This window comes from Pan paniscus, chromosome 1 (genome assembly GCF_029289425.2).
Source record: "Pan paniscus chromosome 1, NHGRI_mPanPan1-v2.0_pri, whole genome shotgun sequence".
Classification (NCBI taxonomy): Eukaryota; Metazoa; Chordata; class Mammalia; order Primates; family Hominidae; genus Pan; species Pan paniscus.
The window spans coordinates 18,455,227-18,476,206 of NC_073249.2; the positions used below are offsets into that span (position 1 = coordinate 18,455,227).

At 47.5% G+C, this 20,980-nt stretch overlaps 1 protein-coding gene across 1 annotated transcript in view; it reads right to left on the reverse strand.

Moving 5' to 3' along the window:
• The window catches only part of CAPN9 (calpain 9), a 48,325-nt gene extending 44,119 nt beyond the window's left edge, over positions 1-4,206 (reverse strand). Inside the window, exon 1 of the mRNA XM_057300385.2 lies at positions 3,464-4,206. Within this exon, the coding sequence (XP_057156368.2) occupies positions 3,464-3,676 (213 nt within the window). The 5' untranslated portion in view covers positions 3,677-4,206. The remainder of the gene's footprint in view (positions 1-3,463) is intronic.
• Between the last annotated feature and the right edge of the window lie 16,774 nt (positions 4,207-20,980).

Genomic DNA, 20,980 nt, shown 5'->3' on the forward strand with positions numbered 1-20,980 from the left:
CATGCCACGCTGTGCACAGTCTGCCACAGGGGTTGTTCACATGGGCTAGAGGGGTGTGGGCACTTTCGGGGAGGTGTCCTGGATTTACACTGAGAATTGGGGGAGGAATTGCCTGGCCAAAAATAAATGGGTACAGGCAGACAAGGAGGGATGGACTGCATGGTGGCTGTTCCCCATCAGGCTGGGAGACCCCACCCGATACTCCCTCCTCCTCTTTCTGTGCACCCACTTCCACTCATGTCCACAGTCCCTTGCATGAGACCTGGGGGTGATCTCACCTTCTCTCCAGGTTGAGCCTATCACCCTCTCTGCCTCCCAGCCCCTCCCAGCCAGTTCCCTGAGTCACCCTCAGCGCACTCCTTGCCCTGGGCTCCCTTGAGGGCAAGACTGGCTGTCCACTGCCCTCCAATGTCCCCTTGGCTTTGTGCTCTGCTCACCCTCCCCAAGCACAGCTGTGTTTGACAAGAAGGTGGTGCTGAGGAGGAGGGCCGTCCAGCCCCACGGTCCCACGGGCTGCTGAGACGTGCACCGTGTAATGCTGAGTCCCACTGCAAATGATGCCCAAGCCACAGAGGTCTGCAGGGAACCTGGCAATGCTTGTGATTTCCCTATGGCCCGCTACCCCCTGGCTCCCTGCGACTCCATGCTGCAAAAAGAGTCTCCATGCTCATCCTCAGCCCTTTTGTTCCTGATTTTACAGAAATCTGTAAGATATGATGTAAAGCTCCTAACTCCCCTAAATAAGAAACAGATAGGGGTACGGGAATGAGGACCAGACCAAAGGGACAATCTTCAGTTGCAGACAAAGGAAAAGGCAGAACAGATTCTGAAAATGAGTCTGTGGGAACGACAGCAACACAGTAGACCTGGGTTAAGATCAATAAAGGGTCTGCCCTAGGTGGAGACAGTGGGATGAAGAAGGGACAGAGGGCTGGTACAGGGGCATGGGCTGGGTGGCAGGTCGGGGTGCATCTTGGCAGGGGCTTGTGTGTATCAAGGGCCCTGGCCTGTGGATGAAGGCCTCACCCAGCGTTTGGGGCAATGCCAGAGGAGATAATACTAAGGAAGACAGCCCCTTGGAGCAGAGATCTGGGACTCTAGAGTCGCTGGGCAGGCCTTGGTGGCCCTGGTCCCAGGAGGGGAGACTTCTGAAGGGGGAGACAAAGATGCCCTCCATGCTGGTTTGTGCGTCCAGCTTTTATCTTGGAGAATTCTAACTTTGACAAAAAGTAAGTGAGTTGTAGAGTACAGATTACACTTTAAACTAGATGATGTCAATATTGACTGCACGGATGGGGGCCCTCCTAGAGTCAGGAGACGATGGTGTTAGGTTACAATGACAGCAGTAGAAATAACAAGGACTGGCACTGATTCTTTACACACCAGGCTCTTTGCTAAGTGCTCTACTCGTGGTAACGCAGCTGACCCTCATGAGGACCCCATAAGTTGCATTATTGTCCCCGTTTTAAGGAAGAGAAAAAGTGCTTCCAACCTTTTCATATCAAGTGCCTATAGAGAACATGAGCATTTGTATGAAACCCTGGATCAAACAGAAAGAGCCGCTGCTTCCGGCCAGGGGCTCTGCTCACCAGGGGCCCAGGAAATCAATTTCTCTAACTCTATTTCCCAGGGCTCCTGACATCAACTGCAGGGAAATCTCTGCCCACAGTTAAAAATGCACCCACAGCCTGCAGCCTGGGCAGCTGCCCATGCGCCCATTTGTTCGTGCGCTGAGGCCGGAAATAAGCCCAGGGAGACCTAACGGTCGTGGGCAGTGCCCCTCAGAGGGTTACTCTTTTATGTCTTGTAACTTCTGCTTTTTTAGTTTGGAAATGTCCTTTTTCTTACTTAGCAGAGCATGACCTACTAATCCTGTCTGTAAAGTGCAACCCCACGTGATCTGCCAGTGCCGTGATCTCACACTGCAATTGGCCATATGCAGAGAACCAAAACCAATCACAGCGTGGCTTTGGTGAGGAAGGTGCCTGGGAGCTTTCACCCCAACTCCAATAGGGCCACTGAATGCTCACTGTGATTTCCCCATGAGCATGGGACCTTGTGGGATCAATTACCTGGCAGGTGAAGATCAAAGCACCTGTGTGCCTATGCATGCAGTCACCCACCCCCCACATACACGCCTATGCATATCCACACACATGTGCACACAGTCACACACATGCACATACACAGTCAAATTCCTACACACACAAGTGCGTGCACACACATACACCCCACACTGCCTACTGCAGGAAACAGCAATAAAACCCTTACCACTTTGGAAACACCCGCTTAGGTTCACTTTGGCCCTGCCCCTGAAGAGCCCAGAGGTTTTGTGAATGTGCGTTAAAAAAAAATTGTTTTTAATCATCAACATTATTTTAATGTTGGGAGATAGTGAGGAGGTAGTTATGATGAGTCCTTTGCTACTCATATGTAAGATGAGACTCAGAGCTAATAATCATTGTAATGATCATAATAATAGTATCAGTAATAGTAATAATGTGACAATAGCTGTAATGTACTGGAAACCTTCTGTGTGCTAGACATTGGCCTTCGTTAGCCATTATTGTTCCCATTTTACAGGTGAGGAGACTGAGGCTCAGGGAAATGAAGTGATATGACTATATGCATGAGACAAATTGTCAGGATAAGACGGGCACTCAGGATCTCACTTGTAGGACCAGCATCCCTTGTACTGCCCCTCCTTGCCCAAAAGCAACTGGACCCCACAGGAGCCACTCCCAGGCCTGTACCCACCTGGAGGGAATGGAAGCCAGCCCAGCTGGCGCCGGGTCAGAGGTAGAGCCCTGACTAATCCAGCACCGCAAATATTGACATGGCGTCCCAGGCACAAGCTAGCACCTCTTGGGACCCAGTGACCAGCTGGTGCCTCTTGGGACGACACCTCCAGACTGTCAGAGGTGGGGCACTGTTCACCCTGATCTCTGGGAATGGAGGGTGCATGGTTCTGGGGAGAAGATTCCTGCTTCCCTTGTATTCCATCTGTCACCCCGTTGCTGAGACCTTGCTGAGCCAAACATCCATCCACACTGAGCACCCTCAGCTCTGGGTCAGAAGCCACAGAACACTGTACATAATGTGATCTCAGTGTTACCACACACAGGGTGGGGGCCTGTCCTTGTGGATAAGGTTTTGATTCGTGCCTATCACCTGCTGACAAGACCCGCCCTGACTCCAGGTCCTCAGCCTCGGTGGAAGTCAGACAGCTTGGAGCCGGGGAGCGGGTACAACCAGATGCCCCGGGTCCCCACCGCAGAGCATCCCAGGCCTGTACATTATTTTCTGCCTCCAAACTGCAAAGCTTTCCACGGTAGACTGGGATGATGCACCTCAGTTGCACTGAGCGTAGCCGGCCCCTCCCCAGCGCCCCTGTTTCCACTTCCTGCGGGGGCTGCTGAGCCTCGGCCTCATCTGTGCTCCTTCCCCTGCTCGCCCCACTCACCCCTGGTCGTTTCCACACAAAGGGGATCTGCGGCCTCTCACTGTAGAACAGGGAGGAATTGCTGGCTGGGAAGTCTGCATCCTCAAACAGGGTGCCTCTCTGCAGGCACTCCTGCCTCATTTGCTCAAAGCTCTGGCCTGAGGAGTGGGTGATCCGGGCGTCCTTGGGAACCGGGTGTGCCTGAGGCCCTGGGGCCCGGTAGAGGTAAGGCATGGCTGCTCCCTGGAAGGCTGGCTTGGGTCCGGCAGTGGATGGAAAAGAAAGTGAAGAAGCGAGCTGTGTGTGCCGGTCAAGAAGGAACAGCTCAGAGGGCCACTGGGCTGAGTGGCCCTCACCTCCACCTATTTTCTGGGCACCTCCCTGTTAGACTGAGATGGGACACGCCCTGATGGAAAACAGCAGAGAGAGCCCTCTGCCCACTCTGCACTCCTGCAGACTCAGAGGCAGCTCTGGGGCCTGGCACATTCCACTCAGAGGCGGCACCTCTGCTTAGTGCACTCAGGGGGCCTAATGGGAGAGAGAGGATTGCTTCAGAAGGAAAAGGAGCAAGAAACCCAACTAGTCCAGGAGGTGGCTTTACGGAGAAGTGCACGGTGTGGCCTTGAGTCCCATCTCCTGCATCAGAGAATGGCAGAGTTTTGTAGTCGGAAGGGAGCTTGGTGAATGAAAGCAGGATGTATTATGTGAACACAGCTGGCACAGCTCCTGCACAGGCAATCCCATAGTGATTCAGCACTGGGGTCAGCAAACCTTTTCTGTAAAGGCCCAGACCATGAATATTTTCAGCTTTGTGGGCCACGCAAAGTCTGTGCTGCAACTGCTCAACTTTGCTGTTGTAGTGACAAAGCAGCCGTAGATGTGACACAGATGAATGGGTGTGGCTGTGTTCCAATAAAACTTTATTTACAAAGGCAGGTGGGGGTCAGATTTCATCCAACCTGACCCCTGATAAAGGAGAACTCACAGAGGACATCGGCTCTTCCTCTAGGGCATATGTGCCTCTTTCGTTCTCTAGACATCATATTAATAAAGTTCCTTGTTGTTATAGTCCTACAAATAGGATCTCACGTCTGAGAAAAAACAAATGTTAGAGGATGGAGGTGGTTTGATAAATGTGTTTGCCCATAGAAATGATTATACAGGCTGGGTGTGGTGGCTCACACCTGTAATCCCAGCACTTTGGGAGGCCGAGGAGGGTTGATCACCCGAGGTCAGGAGATCAAGACCAGTCTGGCCAACATCATGAAACCCTGTCTCTACTAAAAATACAAAAAATTAGTCCGGTGTGGTGGCGGACGCTTGTAATCCCAGCTACTTGGGAGGCTGAGGCAGGAGAATCCCTTGAACCTGGGAGGTGGAGGTTGCAGTGAACTGAGGTCGTGCCACTGCCCTCTAGCCTGGGTGACAGAGAGACTCCGTCAAAAAAAAAAAAAAAAAAAAAAAAAAAAAGAAAAGAGAGAGAGAGAAAGAAAAGAGAGAGAGAGAAGGAAAAAAGAAAAGAAATGATAAATACTGGAGGGGATAGATAGCCTAAATACCCCAACTCGATATCACACATTCTGCACATGTAACAAAATAGCACATGTACCCCATCAATACGTACAAATATTATGTATCAATAAAAATAAGTCAATAAAAGTATTAGTCACCACGTGAAAACTCTGATGTTCTAAGCACTTTATAATGATTTCTGTGTGATTCTCTAACTAGTCAAAGTTGGGGTTTGGAGACAAGGGGTCTTGAGTTAATGGGTGCAGTTAAAAGGCCATGATGTGAATTTTTATATAAGCTCACAGTTCCCAGGAGTGTGCACTCAGTCTGACACACGTTCTGTCTAGTAGATCCTGCATATGGTTTTACAGGGGAGGTCTAGACATTAGAGTTGGGGATATTTGGGTTTTACTCTGCTATGGCCTGATTGCTTGTATTCCGCGCCTCCCCCCCACCGCCAAAATTTGTATGTTGAACCCATACCCTGCAAGGTAATGGTATTAGAAAGTGGGGCCTCTAAGGGGTGATTAGGTCAGAAGAGTGGAGCCCTCATGAATGGGATTGGTGCCATTATGAAAGATTAGGTCACAGAGAGCCCCCTCCTCCCTTCCACCATGTGAGGACACAGGAACCAGAAAGTAGACCCTCACCAGGCATGGAATCTGCCAGTGCCTTGATCTTGGACTTCCAGCTTCCAGAACTGTGAACAACACATTTCTGTTGTTTATAAGCCACCCTGTCTGTGCTGTTTTGTTATAGAAGCCTGAATGAACTAAGACAAATTCCCAGTTTTGCCTGGGGCGATCTTGGGCGAGTTATCCATGCTGTCTGTCCCTGCTTCCAAGCTGTGAATCAGGACAATCGGTGCTGCCTCCTAGAGGCATGGCGGGTTTGTGGAAACAAAGCCACTTGCAGAGTGCGGCACATGGAGGGCATCAGGAGCTGCTGATTCCTCCCTTTCCCCTATCCTCTCTGCACCCCCTGCCCCTCCCACAGATGCTGCTGAATTTCATGGTCTCCTTCTGAGCCTGACTTGTCTCAACTTGCAAGGCATCTCTTTTGTCTCTTTGTTTGCACAATGAAGGACTTTGGAACTGGGGTCCTCTGGCTGGGACCAGAGTGCAGTTCTGGCCAGTCCAAATGATTCTTGGCTAGAGATGATGGAGCTGCCCAGGAGTGTCCCATTGCCCACTGCCCTGGCAGACGGCTCTGTTTCGAAGTGATTAAGGAGGGCAACCTAGGGAGACAGGTGTGGCAATGTGAGGGCCATCCATTTCTGGTGACACCTCAGCAGGGAAATGATTACCAGCCCAGATCTCTGGGAGCATCCCCTTCAAATGCCCCAGCAACTGAGAAAGGACCTTGAAGTAAATTTCAGCACTGACCAGAACTGTAAAGGGTTTGCTCAGCACCAGACCCACTCCCAGCTTCAGGGATTTACGTTCTCATTCTCCTCCCGATACAAACACCTCTCCAGGCTGGGGTCTTGTCCTTCCACCTGGGACTTATCTATGTATTGGAAGAACCTGCCTTTTTCTTTAGAGTCTTAGTATAGTTGCTAGGTAATTGGAGAATTGCATCGTCATTGTGAGTAAAACAAACATGCCTCAGAGTAGGAAACACACCAAAAAGGTTTAACAATCCTCCAGAACCACAGCTGGAATTCCTCCTGCCCCCTAACACTCTGGGACTCTGAGAATGTCTGCGGGAGGGAGTGCATTCTCAGGATTTACAGCCTCATCATTCTTCCTGCCCAAAGTCTGCCCACAGAGCCCTGGGTCCATCTTTCCTGCAGAGCTCATGGCACCGGACTTCTCCATGACTTTGTCTTAGCGTCTAATCCTGCTCCCAGCTCAGCCCAGTGCAGGGCAGGAGCACGATGCACATTTGCTGAGTAAACATTGAACCAATGCCTCAAGAAAGCAGATGGCATTCTTGGGTGTCTTCATTTAGTTTTCCAAACCTTCACTTCTCAGGATGAACAATAGTTACAGAAACTGCAGCCACGCAGTCTAAGGTCTACCAGGCCTTGCACACTTCCTCACCCACACTGGGAAATGCCCTGAGTGGCTCAGAGGGAAAGGGCTCTGAGCTTGGGCAGAGAATCATGTGCACTGTTTTTAATAAGCTCTGCCCGCTTGTCGCTAGCCTAGAGATGCAATCAGCTTTGAGCCAAGCGGGGGCCATGCATCATGTTAAGTGTATTTTCTTCTCTTTAGCAGAGCAATCTGCTGAAGTGATTTCTACATGAAGTGAACCTGACCTGGCATCTGGGGCCTTCCTGGCCTCTCTTTTCTGTGCTGTTCTTTCTCTATCTCCTCCACACTCAGGCCTGTGGTGAACTCCCTTTGTTTCTCTTCTTCTTGTTCATCTTGAAGGGCAGCAGGAGGTGAAGATAGTGCCTGGGTGGCTCTGGGATGCCACGGGGCAAAACCCCAAGGACAAATGCTCGGAAGCTTCACATGGGTGCAGGGAGATGACCTCTAGGACCCCACCCAGTCCAGGCCTTACAGCAGGGCCTGGGTTTTGAGGGATATGCCAAACAGCCTGGATCCTGCAGAGGGATCTCAGCCCTATGATGGGCTGAGAGTGAGCCCACCCGGCTGCGACATTTGTAGCCCCTTGGCTTGCAGTGTGGAGGAAGGGGTGGGCTGGCGAGGAGGGTGGAGAGTGGAGAGGCAGGGGACCTGCACAGGTGTCCAGGTGAGAGGGGCTGAGGCTAACTCCAGATGTAACCGGAGTGAAGGCAGGAAGGGGACAGATTCTTCTAGGAGAAGTACTGTCAGGGCGTTCTGCTGGGGTGCAAGGGTGGAGGTGTAAAGGTGGCGTCCTGCCTTCAGACTTGAGCAAATGGGTGATGGTGGTGACAGAAGGAGGAGAGGCAGACTTGGAAGAAAAGTTGAACACTTTGGGTATGTTAAGAGTAAGACGACTGCGTGCAATGGCTCACACCTGTAATCCCAGCACTTTGGGAGGCTGAGACAGATGGGTCACCTGAAGTCAGGAGTTCAAGACCAGCCTGGCCAACATGGTAAAACCTTGACTCTACTAAAAATACAAAAAATGAGTCAGGCGTGGTGGGGGTGCCTGTAATCCCAGCTACTTGGGAGGCTGAGGCAGGAGAATTGCTTGAACCCGGGAGTCAGAGGCTGCAGTGAGCCGAGATCGAGCCACAGCACTCCAGCCTGGGCGAGGAGCGAGACTCCATCTCAAAAAGAAAAAGTAAAACACCCCCTACTTGCTGAAGGGAGTGTAAATTGGTGTCTCCTTTTTGGAGAACTATTTATGAATACCTCTCAGAGCTACCAATGCACCCACTCTGATCCAGCTGTTTCCCTTCTAGAAATTTATCTTTATCCTGATGATAGAGCCGCACCCCGAAAAGTGAAAGGTATACCAGCTTGTTCATTTCATGGTGGCATTGTTTACATTAAAAAAAGTTGGAAAGCACTTAGTGCCCTCTGTTGGGGGAATGGTAAAGAAAATTATGGTCCAGCTAATCATGAAGTGGAACAGTGTACAGCCATAAAACGGAACAAGGAAACTCTGCATACACTGATGTGGGAAGGTCCCTGGGATACAGTGTTCAACTGAAAAGTCAAAGTGGCCGGGTGCAGTGGCTCACGCCTGTAATCCCAGCACTTTGGGAGGCTAAGGCAGGCGGATCATGAGGTCAGGAGTTCAAGACCAGCCTTGCCAACATAGTGAAACCCTGTCTCTATTAGAAATACAAAAAATTAGCCAGGCATAGTGGTGGGCACCTGTAATCCCAGCTACTTGGGAGGCAGAGGTAGGAGAATTGCTTGAACCCGGGAGGTGGAGGTTGCAGTGAGCCGAGATGGTGCCACTGCACTCCAGCCTGGGCGACAGTGCGAGACTCTGTATCAAAAAGAAAAAGATAAAAGAAAATTCAAAGTGCAGAATGGCACGTAGAGTATGCCAGCATTTGTGGAGAAAGAAGGCAAAAAATATTTATTTATATCTGCATAAAAATCTCTCGGAAACTACACAAAGATCTACTCATAATAGTGGTTCTGTTTTCTGGGGGTAGGTGGAGTAGATGGGGGTAGAGGAATGTGGGGAGACTTTTCTATATGCCTTTTATATTTTTTTAGCTTTAACCCTATAGATTTACCTGGTTGAATTTTTTAAAATTTTATTTTAGAGTCGGAGTCTTGCTCTGTCACTCAGGCTGGAGTGCAGTGACATGATCATAGCTCACTGAAGGCTTGAACTCCTGGGCTCAAGAGATCCTCCTACCTCAGCCTCCCCAGTGGCTGGGACTACAGGTGTACACCACAACACTAGCCTTAACTGTTGTCGACTTTTAAAAGCCTAGTTTGAAACTTAAAGCCCACAATGATGTTTTGGCCTAGGTGGGCTCTGCCTTCCCTCCCCCGTGTATCTGTCCTCGCAAGATGTCTGTACATTTGCAAAGGAGCTTATCTGTCCTGAGGGCCACCCCCATTTCCTAGAAGATGAGAACTAGATCTTCACCCAGACCTTGCTTCCCTATCCATCCCCTCCCAAGGTCATTGGTAAGCCTGACATCAGGTGAGGGTCTCACTTTCTTCATCCAGGGACTTGTCCATCCCTGGAACACTCCTAGTTTCACCCCTGTCCTAGTGGGCACTCATTCATGAACCATAACAAAGCTTTTCTTCAGTGGGAATGAGCCGTGCTCAGGCATCACACCATAGGGTGAGAGCCATCTCCTGAAAGGCAACAGAGCACCCAGCCCAAATCTCCCCCACACTCGCTGCTCCACAGGGTGATGCCAGTCTTTGGCCTCAGCTGTCTGACTCAAGAGATCCCAGCTTGGAGGCACATAGGCTCGTGGACGACCTGGTGGTTCCCCTGGTTTCCCAGGGCTGCACAAGCTGCCTATAGCTTCTCTCAGCTCTGGCCTTGCTTTCTGGCTTGATTGTGGAATATAGTTTCCTCCAAGGCCTAATCTCCCTAAGTAAGCTCTAGATCACTGCCCCTACGGCCTAAGGTGACACCGTTGAAATTGTACTTCCATCCCTGAGAAGTAGTTTCGCTCCTTAAACATTCATTGTTGAAGAATGATGAATATCCCTGTCTGCCTTCTGTTAACTCTCTGGGATTTCTTTCCCTGGAGTTTGACCTCAGCCCAAGACGATTTCCTTTCTCCTTCTCATCTAGGAGCTGGAGGTTGATGCTATGCACAGATCTTAGGATGACTTGAATCACAGGTGCAGCAGGATAGGAATTTACTCTCCGCAGTTTAGGGCACAAAAAAATCCTAATTTTTGAGACAGAGTCTCCTCTGTTGCCAGGCTAGAGTGCAGTGGTGCGATCTTGGCTCACCGTAACCCACCTCCCGGGTTCAAGCTATTCTCCTGCTTCAGCCTCCCGAGTAGCTAGGACTACAGGCGTGTGCCACCACATCCAGCTAATTTTTGTATTTTTAGTAGAGATGGGGTTTCACCATGTTGGCCAGGATGGTCTTGATCTCTTGACCTCATGATCCACTCACCTCAGCCTCCCAAAGTGCTGGGATTACAGGCGTGAGCCACCGCATCTGGCCAAAAATCCTAATTAAAAAAAATATTATCTCTTCTTGCCCTCTGGAGTCCCCAGTTACCACCTCGCACCAAAACTTGTATTTAGATTTTGTTGTGTGACACTCTTATTCATTTTAAAATGGTCTCTCTTACTCTATCTCTCTTCTTCTGTCTCTGTAAACTAGCAGTTACTTCAAAGTTCAAATATCCTGTAAGGTTTGTCAGAGGTGTTTGAGCCAGAATGTCTCCAACTTGAATAGGGGTTGGGTAAAATAAGGCTGAGACCTCCTGGCTGCTTTCCCAGGAGGTTAGGCGTTCTTAGTCACAGGATGACATAGGAGGTCGGCAGGTCACAAAGACACAGGTCACAAAGAACCCACTGATAAATAAAACAAGATGCAGTAAAGAAGCTGCCAAAACCCACTAAAACCAAGATGGCAATGAAAGTGACCTCTGTTCGTCGTCACTGCTCATTATACACTAATTATAATGCATTAGCATACTAAAAGACACTCCCACCTGCATCATGACAGTTTACAAATGCCATGGCAATGTCAGGAAGTCATCCTCTATAGTCTAAAAAGGAGAGGAAGCCTTGTTTCAGGGAAGCCTCTGCCCCTTTCCTGGTAAACTCATGAATAATCCACCCTTTGTTTAGCATATGACCAAGAAATAACCCTAAGTATACTCAGTTGAGCAGCCCATACTGCTGCTCTACCTACGGAGTGGCCATTCTTTCTTTACGTCTTTATAAACTTGCTTTTGATCTATAGAATTCGATCCTGAATTCTTTCTTGCGTGAGGTCCAAGAACCCTCTCCTGGGGTCTGGATCAGGACCCCTTTCCAGTAACAGGTCCACTTTTCCCCAAATAAGTGATCTTCCTCCTCCTTCCTCCTTCTGATAGTGGCATCTAGGTCAGGGTGAATCTTACCAAACCTGCCACTGGAGCAGGGACCTCTGGCTCTCTGGGATCTCTTGGTTGAGGTGTCTCTGGGAACCAGCTTCTTTCCTTACGGTATTTGCTGTGGAGGGGTCACAGCTAGCATAACTTGTGTTTCATTTTCCTATCGGGGGCAATGCACCGTAATTACCCCGGAAGCTCAGCCTGGCTCCAACATTTCCCGTTAATGATGAGCCCTCCACCTGGTTTCTCTGTGCTTGCCGAACCTCAGAAACTCATTTGCTCTTCTCAGTGGTCCCCAGCTTTGGGCTCTCAGCTCTGCAGACTTTGCCACACCATCTCGTGCCCTGCTCAGGGCAACACCCTGGTGGACAAGGTGACTCTTAATTCCCAGCCACCCCCCACCCCATAGTGGAAATTGTGATTGGACATTTATTATTATTATTTTATTTTAGAGACACTGCTGGAGTGCAGTGGCACGATCATAGCTCACTGTGGCTTCCAACTCCTGGGCTCCAGCCATCCTTCTGCCTCAGCCTCCTGAGCAGCTGGGACTATAGTCATACCCAGCTAATTAAAAAAAAAAAAAACTTGTAGAGGAGGGAGTCTCAGTATGTTGCCCACACTGGTCTTGAACTCCTAGCTTCAAATGATTCTCCTGCCTTGGTCTCCCAAAGTGCTGGGGTTACAGATGTGAGCCACTGCACCTGGCCTTATTATGTTTAATTGGAGGGAACATTGATAAAGTCTGTTACATAGTAGCAAGAGTATCCCTAACATGCCTTACCACTGAGAAATAAGATTCTTTGCTGCTGGAGGTGTGTGAAGTTTTTCTATAGCAGAAGGAGATGTAATTTTTTTTAAAAGTCCTTTGACTACAGAGATTTTTATATTGTCTGTGTACAATATTACTGGGTTTATTAAAATAATTTAATTTAAAATATCTCATTTGATTTATCACCTACATCTACAGTTGTGTATTTAGTTATGGGACATACATCTAATTGAATTCCCATCTTTTTGTGGTAAAGGTTTATTTTCAGCATCTCTTTATGCGTCTCATCCTTTCCCACTCTCCATTTTCTCTTTTTAATGCACTATTTTCTGATTCTTATAAATGATGTATCCTCCCCCTTTGGCAAGGTAGCATTAGCCAGCAAGCATACCTAATATTTGTGTGGATGGAAGGCTCAGGAAGAGAACTATTTGTCTCTTTCGAGCTTATGGCTTTCACAAAGTGTCATAGCAATTTTTATGATTCAACTTTCAAAAGAGATTTATTAGCTTGGGTCTCTAGGAAAAAATAATTTATAAGGCCACTGACAATCATAGCTGCGAAGACATAAAATAACATGATAAGCACTTATTTTTTATAGCACTTTTTACATATGAGACTACCATGGTATGAAGTTCAATTATGATGACTGATTTATAAACATCATTTCTTGTTTAACGTGGGTAATTTTTAAAAGTATGAACTGGTGAGAATGTCAAATGGTGCAGCCAATTTGGAAAAGTGTGACAGGTCCTCAAACAACTACACATAGAGTTACCGTAGGAGCCAGCAATTTCACTCCTGGGTATCTGTCAAGAGAACTGAAAACAGATGTCCACACAAAAGTTATTCATGAATGCTTACAACAGCCTTATTCATAACAGCCAGAAGGTGCAAGCAACTAATTGTCCATCAGCTGATGAATGGATAAATAATGTGTGGTATATCCACGTAGTGGAACATTATTCAGCCATAAAAAGGAATGAAGTACTAATGCTACACCTTGGATGAACCTTGAAAACATTACGCTAACTGAAAGAAGCAAGTCACAAAGGACAACAGACTATGGAAATCTATGGAGACAGGAAGTCATTAGTGGTTGCTTAGGGCTGGGGGTGGGGTGAAGTGGGAGGGGTGGGGGTGATGGCTAAAGGCTTTCTTTTTGAGATGATGAAATCTTCTAAAATTGACTGTGGTGGTGGTTGCACAACTCTAAATATGCTAAAAATCATTGAATTGTACACTTTAAATAGGTGAATTGTATGTACAGTATATGAATTACATCTCAAAGCTATCTTAAAAAGATAAATAAGCTCTGTGCCTCATTTTGCCTCCTACAGTGTTTCGTAAAGTTGTAGTACTAAAAGGGAGATTTGATAGCAATAATGATAATAATAATAAACAGGCTGGGCGCAGTGGCTCAAGCCTGTAATCTCAGCACTTTGGGAGGCTGAGGCAGGTGGATCACCTCAGGTCAGGAGTTCAAGACCAGCCTGGCCAACATGGTAAAACCCCATCTCTACTAAAAATACAAAAATTAGCCAGGTGTGGTGGTGGGCACCTGTATTCTCAGCTACTCAGGAAGCTGGGGCCAGGGAATCGCTTGAACCTGGGAGGCAGAGGTTGCAGTGAGCTGAGATCACATCATGGCACTCCAGCCTTGGTGACAAAAGTGAAACTCCATCTCAAAATAATAATAATAATAAACAATTTCTAAGTATTATTCTTAGCAGTTACCTACGCATGGCACTTTGTGCAGATGATTCCTGCATGTGTCAGGGTTTTTCTTGCGGGCAGTGCAGTCTGATCAGTGTAAATTAGGCAGAGAGGTATTTGATGAAGGGTTTGGGGAGCTCAGAAAACGGACTGGGAAGCTAAGAACCAGGCATGGAAATGAGCAAGAACTAGGGGAGATCGGGGAGCAGGAGCAGAAATGCTCTTGCACCAGGGTCAGAAATGCCTGTGGTTGAAAGTCAGCTGTCTTCAGCGTTCGAACCTCTGTGCTCCAGATTCCAGCTCCAGGGTGGTTGGCTTAGTGGGTACCTGCCTCTCAGCCCAAGGAGAACAGAGCTTTCGATTCACAGAGCTTCTGATTCACAGAATTTCCAGCCTCTACTCAAGAACAACAGGGATCCAGGTGCTGAAAAGGGATAGATGCCTCCCACAGACTCCAGGGAAGCATTCAGTTGTGACCACCTCTACCCTTTTAAGGGATCGAAGCCCAGCCTAGCAGGAAACTGAGCTTTGGGGCTTTGAAATTTTGCCCCAGAGTGCTGCTAGAAGAATTGGATTAGATAGGATACCACCATGTCACTGACTACTTAGGGGGAAAAGAAAGCTGAGGTAGTGAAAACATTTAATGAAATCCTGAACACCCAGAGTAACCTATTTCTTCCTTGCTCAGTTCCCGTTTATATCTGAGAACTGTGTTCATGCCCCAGATGTTGCAAGAATACTGCGGAAACAAAAGTGTTCGAAATAATTCTTTTTTTTCGAGATGGAGTCTCGCTCTGTCACCCAGGCTGGAGTGCAGTGGAGTGATCTCAACTCACTGCAAGCTCTGCCTCCTGGGTTCACTCCATTCTCCTCCCTCAGCCTCCTGAGTAGCTGGGACTACAGGTGCCCGCCACCATGCCCGGCTTTTTGTATTTTTAGTAGAGACGGGGTTTCACCGTGTTAGCCAGGATGGTCTCAATCTCCTGACCTCATGATCTGCCCACCTCAGCCTCCCAAAGTGCTGGGATTACAGGTGTGAGCCACCGCGCCCAGCTGATATAATTCTTATGCTCAGGATCAAAATGATAAGGGGTCAATTGTGTTAAACACACACACACACACACACACACTTTGCCTTAAACATAAATGTGTTTCACAAGCTTGGAAGCAGAAAATAATTTTAGGAGCTGAGTATTATTAATCAGCCTATGTGTTTTCAACTGCACCAAGAAATATAGCAAAGATATGCAAACTCTTTGGATTTAAGACATCACCTTTGTGTTTGGACACTCTTTCCCAAACCCCGCCTAAATGACAGGTGGGACTGTTTTCTTTTAAACAGTAAAGTCAGGGTCCTGAGAAGACACTTGAATGGGGCAATTGGAGGAGTGTTTAATCGATGAACTATTTACAAAGATGTGGGCAGGAAGACCATGATAGACTGAGCAGTTGGGGGGCTGGAAGCAGCAGGGCACCCCTAGAATCTACAGCTCTGAGGGGGTGAAGGAGAAGCAGTTTCAGGAAGGAGGGTGGGATGGAAGCTGATGGGGGAGGATGCAGTCACCTGAGGCCAACCTAAGGGGAAGGAGAAGCTGTGGAGTGGAAGCCAGGGAAGGAAGGGAGCCCCGTGACACCATCTGTGTAATCAGCCTCCCAGGAGGTGGAGCAGGGTGACAAGTGCACTCCGAGGGAGGGGCCACCAGGTGAGTCAGCCCAGGGCCCAGCTGCTAAGACCAGGGGCAGGCCTCCTCCAAGTGGGGTTGGGCAGGGGGGCAAAGGAGAACAAAAAAGCCACTTTACATACTTCTGTATCGAGTTTTTAAAAAAGACTGTATTAATTTACATTGTAATTTTAAAATAAAAATGTAAAAATATTAAACATGACTCGGAAATCATTGAGTTTGAGGATCTCATGAGAAGTTGATGACCCTTCTTGAGGTAACTAATGACACTTTGGAAGGTGAAACCAGGTTGCTCGCCCACTCTGAGAAGGAGCGAGAAGGAAGAAGGAGAAACAGCACTGTGCCCCCTTCTCCCGCTGCAGTCGGGGCGAGATTTCCATGCTCTGGGAGGTAGTGGAAGGAAGCGTTCAGTGAGGCCCTTAAAGACAATGGCCCTGCCAGCCAGTTGTGATGTTGACAATGTTCTCCTGCAGGAGGGCGGGAGGCCGATAAAGTACCAAGCACAGTCCTCCATGAGCAACGGGGAGGTGATGAGCTACCCTCTCCTCCAGGGATAGACACAGACCCTCTCCTCCAGGGATAAACACAGCCAGTTATGGCCAGGCGCGATGGCTCACACCTGTAATCCCAGCACTTTGGGAGGCCAAGGTGGGCAGATCACGAGGTCAGGAGATCGAGACCATCCTGGCCAACATGGTGAAACCCTGTCTCTACTAAACACACACAAAAAAAAGTTAGCCAGGCGTGGTGGCAGGCGCCTGTAGTCCCAGCTACTTGGGAGGCTGAGGCAGGAGAGTGGCATGAACTCGGGAGGTGGAGCTTGCAGTGAGCCGAGATTGCGTCACTGCACTCCAGCCTGGGCGACAGAGCGAGACTCCATCTCAAAAAAAAGAAAAACAAAAAAACCAGCCAGTTATATTTACCAGCTATTAATTAAATTTTTCACTGGAAGCAGTCTTGCCTTGTACATAGGGATGAAACACACACACACACACACACACACACACACACACACCATATATATATTTATAAATGCATATGTAAAAATTATGGTAAAATACATGTAACGTAAAATTTACAACCTTAACCATTTCTAAGTCCTCAGTTCATTGGCATCAAGTATATTTGCATTGTTGTGGACTCATCACACCATCCATCTCCACAATTCTTTTTATCTTCCCCAACTGAAATTCCGTGCCCATTAAGCAAAATCTCCCCATTCTCCCCTCCCCCAGCCCCTGGAAATCAGCATTCTATTTTCCGTCTCTATGAATCTGACTATTCTAAGAACCTCGTAAAAGTGGAATCATATAGCATTTGTCTTGTTGTGACTGGTTTATGTTACTTAGCATAATGTCTTCAAGGTCCATCCATGATGTAGCATATGTCAGAATGTCCTTTCTATTTTGCTTGAATAATATTCCATCGTATGGATATGTCATATTTTGTCTATTTATCTGTTGGTGGACACTTTCGTTGCATTCACCTTTTGTAAACATAACACATACACAATGACACACAAACTCCAGTATGTGCCAGGGACCCGCACTTGTTAAAGGGTCATCTATAAAAGAGAAAGAGAAAATACATGTGCCAACCTAAGAGAGAAGATGAGAAGCTTCAAGAAGCTTGAGTTGGGCTTCTGTGCATCACAAAGTTGGAGCCTGGACTGTCATCTGGGCCTGGCCTCTTGGGTAGTGGTCCCTGAATGACTGGCAGAACAAGAACATGAAATGGTCTCCACACAGAAGACAGCCACGTGGAAGTGGCTGACTGGTAGACCAGCTGAGATGAAGACTACTCCAGTCCTCACAGTGGTGCTCAAATGGCCCCATCAAATCAAATGTAATGACCAGGCAGAGACTAGGGTGAAAACAGTTGTGGAAATCCATTTGTATGTCTCCTGTAATATATGATTGGATTAGCTCATCCCAACTCAATGAACTTCATTGCCAAGTTCTCCAGAGGAAAAGTCTGTCCTTCAGGTGCCTTCTGTTTTCACACAATAAGCAAGGATGACATTTTGGCGTGACTTGTTAAATTGTAGCAAATGAGACAACTGTCAGGGTGTAGACAAAGGCAAACAAATCACTTAGTGATTTGTCGAGTGAAAATCGACCTCAACTAAAGGCGCTCACTGGAGTCTCCTTGTGGCATTTCTCATGGGCACTTGCTTTCATAAGCATCGCCCTTTGATGTTATTTTGCTAGGAGAATGTGGAAAAGTGTATTTGGAAACACTGAGTTTCAGAGCTGATAGTAATGCTGTATCATTTCAATCAGAAAGGAATTTTGCAAAAAGGAACTGACTTTTTTGTTTGTTTGTTTTTGAGACGGAGTTTAGATCTTGTTGCCCACGCTGGAGTGCAATGGCGCAATCTCGGCTCACTGCAACCTCTGCCTCCCAGGTTTAAGTGATTCTCCTGCCTCAGCCTCCTGAGTAGCTGGGATTACAGGCATGCGCCACCATGCCTGGCTAATTTTTTGTATCTTTAGTAGAGATGAGGTTTCTCCATGTTGGTTGGGCTGATCTTGAACGCCCGACCTCAGATGATCCACCTGCCTTGGCCTCCCAAAGTGCTGGGATTACAGGTGTGAGCCACCAAGACCAGCAGGGACTGACTTTTAACAGATCAGTTATTTAAGCTTGTCCTCTGTGCCTGGGATGGTTTTAGGTACCTGTCTGCATTCACTGTGTTAATACAGTATAGTCCTCAAATACCACTGGTCCTTGAACAACACAGATCTGAACTATGTGGGGCCACTTCTTGGATTTTCTTCCACCTCTGCCACCCTTGAGACAGCAAGACCAATTCCTCCTCTTCCTCCTAAGCCTACTCAACCTGAAGATGATAAGAATGAAGGCCTCGATGATGATCCACTTCCATTTAATAGAGAGTAAATATGTTTTCTCTTTGTTACGATTTTCTTAATAACATTTTATTTTCTGTAGCTTACTTTGTACACAGTATATAATATACACAGTATGTAATACCTACGACATAAAAATATGTGTTAATCAACATTACATTATCAGTAAAGTTTCTGATCAACAGTGGGCTATTAGGAGTTGAGTTTGGGGAGAGTCAAAATTTATTCTTGCATTTTCAACTGTGAAGGAAGTCAGTGCCTCTAACCCCAGTGTTGTTCAAGGATCAACTGTAGTTCACCAAGAAAGCCAGGGTTGATCCCATTCCAGCCCCACCCTGCTCTTGGTGGGCGCAGAGAGTTTTGAGACCTACCTCTGGCCAGACACTGTTCTATGTGTGGAAATATTGCAATGAAGAAGATCAACCCTCCAAATGCTCACTGTGGCCAGGCTCGGTGGCTCATGCATATCATTCCAACTCTTTGGGAGGCCATGGTGGAATGATTGCTTGAGGCCCAGAATTTGAGACCAGCCTGAGCAATATAGCAAAACTCTGTCTCTACAAACAAACAAACAACAAAAAATAATGCTCACTGTACATAAACCAGGACATAAGTAATATAATTTCATGGGATGATAGTCACTGTAGAGAAGATAGGAGTGGTGCAGTGGAATAAGGTGAGATAGGGTTGGGGGGCAGGGCTCTTCTCTGGGGGTCATCAGACGGGTGAAATTTGAGCTGAGATATGAGTGATGAGGAGCTGCTGCACAAAGATGCTGGATGGAGGGAACAGCAAGAGTTGTGCCTTAGGAAGCTTTGAGTTTCTGTGGGTTTTTTGTTGTTGTTGTTGTTGTTGTTATTATTTTTTTTGAGATGGAGTCTCACTCTGTCACCCAGTTTAGAGTGCAGTGGCATGATCTTGGTTCGCTGCAACCTCCGCCTCCCAGGCTCAAGAGATTCTCCTTCCTCAGCCTCCTGAGTAACTGAGATTACAGGTGTGTGCCACCACGCCTGGCTAATTTTTTGTATTTTTAGTAGAGACGGGGTTTCACCATGTTGGCCAGACTGGTCTTGAGCTCCTAACCTCAAGTGATCCACCCACCTTGGCCTCCCAAAGTGTTGGGATTACAGACGTGAGCCATCGTGTCTGGCCAAGTTTCTGTGTTAATGGACACAGAGGAAGTCAGCACAGCTGGAAGGCAGAGGACAAGGAGGTGCATGGTCCAAGGCTGTAGAGAGAAGGGCAGCAGCCAGGTCGTGTAAGTGACTGCACACGGCAAGGATTCAGGAGTTTCCTCTCATTGCAATGGGCAGCCTTGGGGAGTTTTCCTCTGGGAGGAAATCTCATGGATTTATACTGAAGAAATAACTGGCTGTGTGCTGTGTGATAACAGATGGAAGGGGGCTGGAGGGGAAGCAGAGAACCGGGTTGGGAGGCCTGTGGGACCGCTAGAAGCCACCCCTGCACTAGGTAAACAGTGTGGACCTGAAAGGGACAGGCTGAAGCACAAAGTGTGATTTACAAATATTACTCGAGCCAGAATAAAGACAGCTGCCTGGAAGCCTCAGACACAAGTGACCTTGGATATGAACTCCATTTGGCTTTCGTCACAAGGTTTTTAAAGGAACAAAAAGGGAGGAGTCAGGGAGTGGCCCGATACAAAGTTCTGTCAGGAGTTCTCATTGGTTTCCAGAAATAACATTGATTAGTGATAGGCTATACATTGTTAAGCTATAGGGTGTGGTTTACAGTGTCCAGTGAGGCACTATTAGGTTAATTCATAACTACTCTTGGCAATAGCAAGCAGTTTCAGTGGATGAATACATAGCTCAAAAGGGGCATGTAGGATGCGATTGATGTCTCATTTTAATGCCTATCTGGGCCTAATAATTTGAAAAGGTTCACATCCCTCAGATAAAAGTTATTTTCTTTCTTCAACAGCTGTGGGCACTGTTGGAGAAGTATAATGGAAAACAAAATCTCCCAACCCAGAAATCCTCTCTACAAAGGTAGCAAAGAAAGAAAACACTCTCATTATTGAAAAAAACATTAAACCAGAAAGTGTTACACACCACAAGCAATCTGCTAAGAGACAGCCAAGATAGAAAGGAAGCTCACCTGCTTATGGAGCCAAGCAGACACAGCTCGTTCCACACACGTTTTCAAGATGGACAGTAACTGTTACCAACTGAGTCAGCTTTTCCCCTAAAGATGGTATCGTGAAGCCAATACATGAAACCCAAAGCAAGCGTCAAGCAGTGCAGACTTTATTCAATGGCCAAAGAATGGAGAAGCAGGAGCATGGCCGCAAGTCAACTTCTTGTCTAGTGAGAGGTGAGGGGGTTAAAATATAGGGTATCTTGGCTGGGTACCCTGGCTCAACCTGAAATCCCAGCTGTTTGGGAGGCCGAGGTGGACGGATCACTTGAGATCAGGAGTTTGAGGCTAGCCTGGCCAACATGGCGAAAACCCATCTCTACTAAAAATATAAAAAACAAAACAAAACAAAACAAAAAAATAACCGGGCATGGTAGCTCACACCTGTAATCCCA